The sequence below is a fragment of the Anneissia japonica genome, unplaced genomic scaffold (assembly GCF_011630105.1).
Source record: "Anneissia japonica isolate Jap-2015-1 unplaced genomic scaffold, ASM1163010v1 scaffold284983_len440753_cov197, whole genome shotgun sequence".
Classification (NCBI taxonomy): Eukaryota; Metazoa; Echinodermata; class Crinoidea; order Comatulida; family Comatulidae; genus Anneissia; species Anneissia japonica.
Window position 1 is genome coordinate 302,359 of NW_022682882.1, and position 10,824 is coordinate 313,182.

Below are 10,824 nucleotides of genomic sequence, written 5' to 3' on the forward strand. Positions count from 1 at the left end.
GGGGCTAGTGGAGCGAATCGAGTCTCACTTGGCTGGGGGCCGGGGGGCCGCCTAGGGCCCCCGGGGGGCGAATCCTCCTGGAAGCCACGGATATTTGATGAATTATGGCGAATTTTTATTGCTTATTTGATAAGCATCGAGTTACAATATGACTTCATGTAGGCTATACTTTCTAATGTTTCATAGCATTTTTCATAGCAGAACGCAAATTATTTTTAGTTAGTCTCATCGAATTATTATTATTATTATTATTATTATTATTATTATTATTATTATTATTATTATTATTATTATTGTTATTGTTATTGTGGTTGTTGTTGTGATGAAAAGTTAACACAAACGATATGTTGGCTAAACGAATATTACATGTAAATATTTTTTTTTATTTGTTTGTTTCCCGACAAAGTTTATCGTCTTCCCCGATGGTGGGGCTATTTCAGGTTATCCAGTTTTGCAAACACGTAGGCCTAGCCTATATTCTTTGGCCTAGTAGATGCAAATGAATAACACACCAGGGAGCTTTGACTGTGTAGTCCAGTCATGCGCAGTCATACACTTTTGGACTTGGTTACTTTTTCGAATCGTCAATCCGAAAGTATGCAGCGCTGATAGATGTTGTTAAAATACATATACATATATAAGATGTGTATAAGAGACAGACATAGGATAGGTGAAATCACAGACGTCGGGCCAACGTACTGTGACTGTCTCTTATACACATCTTACTACATTGCGCCCTCATAGTCACCCTCATCAAATAACACTTGGGGATGGGACCAAGCCATGGTGACAGTTCAACCGTCGGTCCGGTAACATCATTGTAAATACAGCTGACTCATTTTCCGACGTCACTCATTTAATACTATTTACAAAACATACCGTAACTTAATGGGAGCTAACGAATTGCTATTGTAGAAGGACTGTGTTGGGTTTTAATAAAAAGTTTTGTTTTAAATAGTTTAATAATATCTATCGTCAAAAACGTGTAATTTAACATTAACTCAATAATATAGACTTTAATAATAATACTTACTGTAGAACTTTAATTTACTTTAATTGGATTTGGTGCGTTATTTACGTTTACCTAGCGTTTATTATTATTAACTACTTTACTTTTAAATTACGATTTTGTTAAAGTTTCTTTATATCTAACGTATTATCATTTATGTGCTTAACTTAATTTCTTGGTAAGATCGTTCTCGAATGCGACTGAGTTTACGTGTGACCTTGAAACTGTTATTAATTTCTAACTTGTCTTTGATATTTTAATAAACTTATTGATTTGCTTTATAAATTCGGTCTTCTTCTCTGTCTGTCCAGTGATTGAACCAATTTAGATAATTCCTCGTCTTGTACGAGTTGTGCTGGTCACACACACGCCGTGTCATCTCTCGAATGTTTATGGCTCGCTGGCTCGCATGGCTCGCGCATTGGCTGGCATGACTCGCTGGCTCGCACTTTGTCACGACCTTGACAAAAGGGCTAAATGGTAAAAGCACCAAATGGGAAAAGGGTCATAAACTCCCTGGTCATGCTAATGGAAAAAAGCCGTACGTTATGGTAAAAGAGCTGAACGTAATGATAAAAGGGTCGAATGGTAAATGTGCAGAACGAAAAAGAGCCACAAAAAGCAGTAACTGCGTTCCATAGTTGTTCGCAAATAATTAATAAGAGGGCAGTATCCAAGGTTTTTTAAAGATCAGCCAAGGTTAGCAAGGCTAGACGTACGTGAGGCTGGTTCCCGCTCGTATGCTGAAAGGCTAAGTGTAGTAGATTGTCAATATTTTAGTAAAATATCTACCTAATTATACCAGTGACATTATGTCAGGTAAGGATTACATGCGAATGACGCCCTAAGTGTTAGCAAGGTAGTCCTCCTATCCTACTAGGCTAGGCCTAACTAACCTAGTTAGGCCCTAGTAGTAGCCTGCTGTTGTCTAGCCTAGCTAGGCCTAGGAAGGTAGGCTTAGTATTTAGTAATAGTAGGCCTGTTAGTTACAGAAGTAGTAGCCTAGGTCCAAGTCGGGTGCAGGTCAACTCGGCCACAAGTCAACTCGGCCACAAATCAACTCAGTCAACTCGGCCACAAATCAACTCGGCCACAAAAAGTTCGGCTACAGCCAAATCGGCCACAAGCCAAATCGGCCACAAGTCAACTCGGCCACAAGTCAACTCGGCCACAAGTCAACTCGGCCACAAGTTATTTAATTAATGTAAATCTAAGTTTTTGCATCCTTTTTCTTCAATATATGATTGAAATAAAGTACACAGTATGTTTGTATGTTTTAGTAAAAGCAGGACCACCACACTACCAAAAGAGATTTGAATGCTATTGCCTATGAATTAAAAAGAGTTATTTATTAATGTGTTTGTCTTCTGTTTACTCACAACATTCTATTTCAACAATAATATTAAACAACAATAACGACAATAAATTAATAATATTTACATTAATAATACTAATTAGTCGTTATGACGATAATAAAGGTGATAATAACAACATTATTAATAGTAATATTTATTTTAACAAATAGTAATAATACTACTATATTTAAATATCAATTTTAATAACTAATTGGTGATAATAACGATATTGAAGGTGATAATAGCAGTAATACAACAATAATAAATTAAAGATAATGTGTATATTTATAATAATAGTAATACTAATTAGTAATAATAATAATAATAGTTATAATACTAGGCCTACTTAGTAATAACGGGGTAATAATATCGATAATAAAGGTGACAACAACAACAACAATAATATTAATATGAGAAAAATACTAATAAAACGCCAATAACAACAACTTTTTAAATTACTATTATTAAAATTATAATATTAAGACTAATAAATAATAATAATAATAATATGAATAATAATAATAAAAAATCGAAAATTATTTATTATTTATATGGTACTGTAATAATAATAATAGCAAAAATTTGAATAATATATAATGTTAATGCTAAGACTAATTAATATTAAAACTAACGGTAATAAAAACAACAGTAATAATAATAACAACAATGACAACAATAATAACAGCAATAATAATAACAATAAGTACAATGTAGTACCAGTAAATGACTTGTGGCAGAGTGGACTTGTGGCCGAGTTGATTTGTGGCCGAGTTGACTTGTGGCCGAGTTGACTGTAGCTAAACTTTTTGTGGCCGAGTTGACTTGTGGCCGAGTTGACTTGTGGCCGAGTTGGATCGAATTCTCCAAGTCACAGGCCTACTACTACTACTAGGCCTAGTCAAGGTCTACAATTAGCATAGGCTAGACCTACAACTGTTCATAGCGCCAACCTGAGGTAGGCATCACATGATAAATACAAAAGTTGAATATAAAAAAGTGTCATCTCAGTGTCATAAAAAACTTTATTTGAGGAAAATTGAGCCACTGGTTACGCTTTTATAAACATTTGAAGTTTCTGAGCGCATGTAGGGCTATAGCAAGTTGCATGTTAACACTATTTGTCATTATTTGCCATATATTTTTGTTAATTTTTGTAAATGCTAAAAAATAGTGTACATTTAGATTGTAATTTTTTTTACTGCAAATTTGGTCATGTATGATGTAGCTTTAATATACAACACAAACATTTATAAATTTAAGTAAGGCTCTATTTACCACTCTGTTTTGTGTAGACATTTGTTTTGTGTAATCTGGAGGCCCAAGTCTCTGAACTCTGAATCTAGGCAGGCCTACCTAGGCTAGGCCTAGTTAGTAATAAAGTAGTTCAGTCTAGTGTAATTTAGCCTTGTAGGCTAGGGCATACTGTATGTGTTCTTTTTGAAATTTTATTAGATCTCAAATTTTTAGATAAAGAAGATGAAGAGATCCTGCAAGATGGCATCTCCAGCTCTAGAATTACAGCAGAAGAATTAAAACCAACTATAGATGGCCAAGATGTTAAAGAAACATGCACTGATGCAATGCAGGATATCTGTGAGCCAATGGTTGGCCTTTGTACAGAATGCGATGAGAGTGAACATGATTTAGTAGACAGCCAGAGAGAGAACAATGAGGATGGATGCAAAACAATAAATAAAGCCAACATGTATGAAAGCGATTCAAAGAAAGATGTAACAAACGATGTAGAAATATTATTTGACAGTTTACTGGGTAAGCAAACTGATAATGAATCGCAAACAGAGATAGAAAAAGTTATCAAAGTTGTTGAAATGATAGAATTTGATCAAGAGCAAATCATTGTGGATTTGCCGTCCCTTTCAAATCCAAGCAAGAGGAGCCGGAAGAAAAAAGATTCTTCCAAAAAGAATGTAATTTCATCTGAGCCGCCAACTGTTCAGTGTTCGTTCTGTGTCAAGAAATTTCATACTAATGATGAGAAAGATTGGCATGAAAAGTACCACACAGAAGAACAACCTTTTAAGTGTGTATATTGTGGAAAGCGGTTCACATCAGCCGGAGGTCAACGGTGTCATGAACGAAAGTTTCATACTGGAGAAAAATTGCTTAACTGTAGATTTTGTGAGAAAACTTTTGCCACCTCAACTGCAATCCGTAGACATGAACGCGTTCACACAGATGATAGACCATATGGGTGTGTTATGTGTGATGCAACGTTCAAAGACAGCACTGATTTACGCCGTCATGAACGTAGACACACTGGAGAAAAACCGTTCAAGTGTAAAATCTGTGATCGAGCATTTACCGTTCGCAGTGCCATGAACAGACATCAGCGAGTACATACTGGTGCGAAGCCATTTCTCTGTGACCTCTGCGGACATGCTTTTACTGATCGATTTAGTTTGAAACAACACATTAAAGGGCACAGTCGTGGGCAGTTGTATAAATGTGGGGTTTGCAATGAAGGTTTTTCGTTTCGATACCACCTTCACACACATAAAAAAGGATGCGGTAGCAACCTTACGATGAAGGATGTTGAACAGAAGGTGACCGCGAGCAAAGCTGTGGAAAAGGAGACTATGTTTCTAGAGGTAACAGAGAACATTATGGGACAACAAACTGTATATTATGTGAATCCGGTTTCTGTGTGTGACAAGCCAAGCAGTTAAATAAAGTGTTTAATAATGTGCTTTTATAGCATTCATAATATACGATGGAAAGTTTACGCTTGGGATTTGAACTATGTAGTTAAAAAATTTTGTTTTTCATTTTACAGTATTTATGGCAAATTCATGCTTCATTTTCTAAACCTTAAAAACAGATTAAATAATAATACAAATAGTGGAGATTATAATTGTATAAATGCTTCCATGAAATTTAGTATTTAAATTTTATTTAAGAAAACCTTATTAGTCAGATAACTTTCATAATGTGATAATTCAGTGATTTACATGTGATCTTGAGCTTTGTATTGTAGTTACAGTATGCTTCCTCGAAAGTATATAGTAAATAATATATTCATTAATATTATCATAAATGTGATTAATTTCACATGTGGAGGCCTACAAGACTATTGCAAATTATTACCCTGTACTGTAAATACAGCTCATTTAAAAGGATAACTCTAGTATAAATTTCCAATAAATCATGTTGAAAAGTTTTCTCATATACTGTAGACATTTTACTTCTAAATTGATTGGGTCTATGCCACAGGTGGGCAACGTACAGCCCGCGGACTGCATGCGGCCCGCCAGTGATTTTTTTTTTGGCCGCCAGTGAAAATGAATTAAAAACCCTATCTGTGCAGCCCGCCATGCAACATTTCTAGAAAACTCCTTGATACCGGTCATCTGTAAAAAGTAATATTAAAACTGAGAATAAAGTGGTGTAAAAGCAGTGTGTGAAGGTTTTTGGAAGCACACTGGAAACATTGAAATAAGCGTGTTGCCCTCGGCGTTAAATCAAAAATTGACTTTGGCCCTCTGACCGATTTTTATGCCCACCCCTGGTCTATGCAAATGAACACACTGTAGGTATATACTTTTCCAACAGAGTGCGCTAGGGACGGCTATACTCATCAAAACCAGGGTAACATTCTAGCGTTAATTACTTTATAGTTATACATTGTAGAACCACAGACTTAATGGCTGATAGTTCGGTGAAGATACACCTAGACTATAACATAAATAACATATGTATGTTGTGTTATGTTACCGGCAGTACACTCGATTGCACGAGTACTGTCCCATTGCCGCCTACGAGTTTGCTCGTCCCCTAATATTTTACCGCCAATTTATTAGACACACCATTTAATGATATATCATCACTGGATAAAATTTCAAAAATGTATATTTGTACAGTACATGTATGCTTGTTTTGGCAAGTGGGAAGGAACCTTAAAAAAAAAATCTTACAGTTAATGTGTTAAATTTTTAAATACAGTATAATTATTCAAGTTTTAATAGCTCTTAGAACAGCAAAGCCTTATAATATAAAATGTTGCTGTTGCTTTCTGAGTTAAATGGTAAACACCAGAATATAGGCTATAAATTCCTGTCCGCAATATCAATTTTTATGGGACAAAAAAGTGTAATATGACGTCATCATAGCATGAATATATCACTCAAAACTGTCACATAACATTTGATAGTGTGGACAGAGCAATTGATTTTGAGGAGCCTTCGATTTGTGCAACGACACAAAGCTAGAACACAATCACTCGCGCGTGACTTGCTACTGGGCGTCCTACGTTTTCTGCTACGTAGGTTTGGCCAAATTGCGTTCCAGAATCTGCTCGACGAGGTGACCTTATCGTTCACGCAAGCGCAGATGACTTTTAGTGACGTCATTGCGTTCTACGTCCTACCGTTGTCGTGCAATCAAAAGCTCCCTTTCAGTTGATCAAGACGACAATAACACTGGCCTTGGTCAAATCACACCACTGTTCACTGTTTTTGAAAATGAGGTAGTTTTTAAGATAGAAAGATTTCTGCACCTACATAGTCTGTGTAATCATCAATGCATTCTGTGTGATGTACGCAGCATTTAGCATGTCATACTCAGCAGCAGTGGCTCCAGAAATCTGCCAACAGCGGGGTCTGAACCAAGAGGCCGATAAGAGCCTCGTTCAGGGTCTGGAATAAAAATTCCAGACAGGGTTCATGGGGAGAGTTTTATGGCTTAGTATGGCAACAATATTAGAGATTGGCAATCAAAATAGACGAGCTATTCTTCATAAAAAAAATATATTGTGCCTTGGGTAGTTTGACCAAGAGAATGTTAAACAGGCTCTTTGCACTGGATATATTTGGACAAATAGATCAGGTACATGGTTTGACCAAAATTGTGACCCGCCGTTTTGTCAGAATTTCTAATTTTGTACAAGCACGTTTGAGAATCAGAATTTTGAACATTTTCAGGTTTTTGCATTTTATAAAACAAATTATCGATCACTAAATCTAACTGAAAAGTATATTAACATTATTTTAAAAATACAAATCTTAATAATAGTTTATATAAACTATTGGTTTTGGAGACTACATGGCTGATATCCAATGAATTAAACATTTATAAATTTTTTCCATCACATAATTAACTGTTTTAAAGGATTATACAGAATTTAACAATACCAAAACCTCAATTTTGATTTTTTTTTTTTTTCGCAAATGACTTGTTTTGCCAGAGCCAGTTACAATTAATCCCATGCAAACATGGTTCAAATATAGCAAGTGCAAATATCATAGGTTTAAACTCTGGAACTACATATTATCTCTGATCCTGAATAATTCAAATAATTTATTACTAAATGCAATACATTGGTTACTGCTGTATTAGGAACAATCCCAGATTAATATCAACATTCACTTGCACCTCATATTAAGGTTCTATTCACACTGATTTTTGCAAAACAAAATGTTAAGCTCTGTGCACACTTTCAAATTTTATGTGAGGAATTTGTGTTGTTTGCCCCTTATATGGGCATGATGATGTCATGTTACATTCAAATATGGGCATGTCATTATCCCATTTATTTTTCACATAAAATTTGATAGTGTGGATACAGCAATATTTATACACATGTATTTATACATTCCTGTATCATGCTCGCGCAAATAAGCGCCCGGGCGCCTAAAATATTTTTTGCCATTTTTGAGGGGGGCGCTTATGAAAACAGAGTGGAAATTGAGAGGGCACTTATAGAAATATAAGAAAATTGAGGGGTTCTTTAAAAACTTGGAAAATTCAATTGTGGATTTTTGAATGGAAAAAATTATATAAGGACATCCGAAAACCAAAGATTACAAATGGTTCAGGTGCAGAAAAGATAACTGTCCAGAGAGCATGGCTTGTGACAAGAATTATGTGAGTTTCAACAGCAGATAAAGTTAGTGGTGGTGTATAAGCTTGTTGGCCATCAAATGATTGAGATTAGTGGGATCATTGCAGGGCTTCTTGCAAACTTGCATGAAAAGGTGCAAATTATCAGGAAAAAGAATAGTAGACAAATTTAAGAGGAATGTTGGAAAATACTATAAATGTGAATCCACTCCGTCTCACGATTAGTTAGATTACTGTACGAGTATAGTAGTGTAAACACACTGCTCCAGGGATGTCTATGATTTTACTTTGTTCACTTTGGCTCAAGAAAAGTGAACCTACACCTATGTAAATTGATACAAATAAAATACATATTTGATTTTGACATTTATTTGTCTCAAATCTTTTATTTAAATACACACACATAAAACAACAAATTCACAAATAATATTGGTTTTTCATCAATAAAGTCTATTTACACAGAGCACTGCAACTGCATGTGACAGACTGGTAGAGAAAAAAAATGGTGATTAGTCCAGCATAGGATTGTTTTCCATTTCTCAAAGCTTGTTATATGACAAATAATGTGTAAATCAACTAGGAACTCGATCGCCATTCAACTGAGCATGCACCGTCAACAGATACTGATAGAATGTTTTTTGTGTATGTTGCATGCCCCCATGGGGCTCTATGTAAATGGGCCTTGCGTAAAAAAAAAAAAAGAAAAAAATTGGTGGAAATGCATCTGTACATGATTAATTTGAATACAGCAATAGGAAGACATTTCTTTCACTGCAAAAATTTGGAAGATTATAAAACACGAAGAACTGGCATTCACATAAGAAATAAAAATAATGGTTAATTTATTTTGAACAATATAAAATTGATTACAAATAATAATCATGATTTTATACTATGATTAAAATCACATAAAAGGAATAAACATGGATTGCCTTATTAAAATCTTTCAAAAATGTCCAGTGCATGTGGCATTCAAAGACTTTAATATTGAAAGCTGAGAAACTAAAATCTGTATTTCCCATTCAGCTACTACTGGTCATGACTTACCAAAACAAAAACATGTAACAAAATATTTGGGCATATAATAAGCATATGCTATATCTGAGCGTAAGCAGCTGAAGGCCTTATTGGCCATCTTTTCTCTCTGAATTTATATCTTATTAAAGCTTGGTGGGATAAACATTGGAGGGTTTAACTTTGAAAGCCAAAATGTAAAATCCTAAATATAGGTTAAAGTTTTCCATTAACAATCTGTAAGTCAAATTATATTTCAACTGTATTGTGGTCCAAAAGCACAATTATGGGTATTGTTAGAAATAAATGATATATTATTGATTACTTCAATTCTGAAACTCACCTTTTAACAATTAAACTGAACTTTTCCATTAGCAATGTAAATGTTGCATGCATACATCTTAGCCAGTGAGCATCCGGACAGCTTGGTCTACTTTAGTAAATTCTTTATATTCTTCAAATCTATCAAATGTTGCATTAAACTAAAGCATATCAGGGACGTAGCCAGGATTTTGAAAGGGGGGAGTCGTTATGCAAATTACGTTGAACCACAGTATCGCATTTCTATCTTAAAAAACCTGGCTGCAGCCCTCCCCCCCAACCTGGATACGTCCCTGAAGCATATTTTGGACTACTAAACCCCTGTTTGGCAGTGAGGGTTATTGGTTTCTAAACTAAAATTTCATAAACCATATGTAACTTGTCAATTCATACATTTTGCGACAACTCAAAATAAGCAACTCTTTTTTTATACTGTTACCAACACTGACAAAATATTAGATTAGGATCTCTATTAATATTATATTTCATTATTAGTAGTTAATTTTATTATTTTCCTTATATTTTTTTTGCGATAACTTCTCTGTAAAACCTATTTAGCTGTTCAAGGAAGATGAATGTGAGGACGGTGTGGGGACCTATACGTGCGTAGTATGGTGTAAATCCTTTCCATAGACTGAATACACCCTCTGACCGAACTGTCCTAACAAGTACATCCTGCAAAGAAATAACAAAATATAATTACCACAAAATGAAATCAATTAGTTTATATTATAGTGCTCTCTATAGTTTTTCCTCCACTTCTCAAAACCAACTAGAAATAAGTTCAGAATGCAATGAATTTCACCCCTACAGCACTTTATAATCAATCAGTTGGGGAGGCAAGAATCAACACATTAAACAGTAATTTTCAGCAATAAGGCCAACTATGCCTTTGTGCGATGACAATGCCGCATAACTAGACCACAGTGGGGCATGCCTCTTGTTGTTTTTCATAATATAAATATGCCGGAAAAGGATAGATTTCTTGGTAGCTGTTTGGATTAAATATTTTTAAATAGAATATAAAAAAAATGAAGTTATCAATTCATTTTCAACTTACAACTGCTCCATTGAATTCAGGCTTTCCATCAATTACTTTCATACTCTGAATTCTGGAGAATGTAAAAATTTAAGACTTAATATAGGGTGATTTATTGTGAATATGGAATTTGTTCAATATTCTCATCTTCATGAAAGTAACTAAACAATGATGAATTGTTGGATATATGAATCTGTTTTGCTTGATAGATTTTAAATTTACATACTATG

The 10,824-nt window shown here is 34.6% G+C and overlaps 2 protein-coding genes across 3 annotated transcripts in view; one reads left to right on the forward strand and one right to left on the reverse strand.

Moving 5' to 3' along the window:
- Positions 1 to 1,690: 1,690 nt before the first annotated feature.
- Positions 1,691 to 5,557, forward strand: LOC117111197 (zinc finger protein 32-like). 2 transcript variants are annotated; one of them, XM_033254120.1, is made up of 2 exons: positions 1,691 to 1,828; positions 3,817 to 5,557. In XM_033254120.1, the coding sequence occupies exons 1-2, from the start codon at positions 1,822 to 1,824 to the stop codon at positions 5,049 to 5,051; spliced, it is 1,242 nt and encodes a 413-aa protein (XP_033110011.1). In that variant the 5' UTR covers positions 1,691 to 1,821; the 3' UTR covers positions 5,052 to 5,557. The 2 variants fall into 2 exon arrangements, with proteins under 2 accessions (XP_033110011.1, XP_033110091.1); XM_033254200.1 differs by having other exon boundaries at positions 3,832 to 5,557.
- A 3,029-nt stretch (positions 5,558 to 8,586) lies between these two features.
- Positions 8,587 to 10,824, reverse strand: part of LOC117111338 (mitochondrial 2-oxoglutarate/malate carrier protein-like) — a 9,857-nt gene continuing 7,619 nt past the window's right edge. Inside the window, exons 8-9 of the mRNA XM_033254289.1 lie at positions 10,616 to 10,667; positions 8,587 to 10,230 (exon numbers count right to left, since the gene is read on the reverse strand). Of these exons, the coding sequence (XP_033110180.1) occupies positions 10,072 to 10,230; positions 10,616 to 10,667 (211 nt within the window). The 3' untranslated portion in view covers positions 8,587 to 10,071. The remainder of the gene's footprint in view (positions 10,231 to 10,615; positions 10,668 to 10,824) is intronic.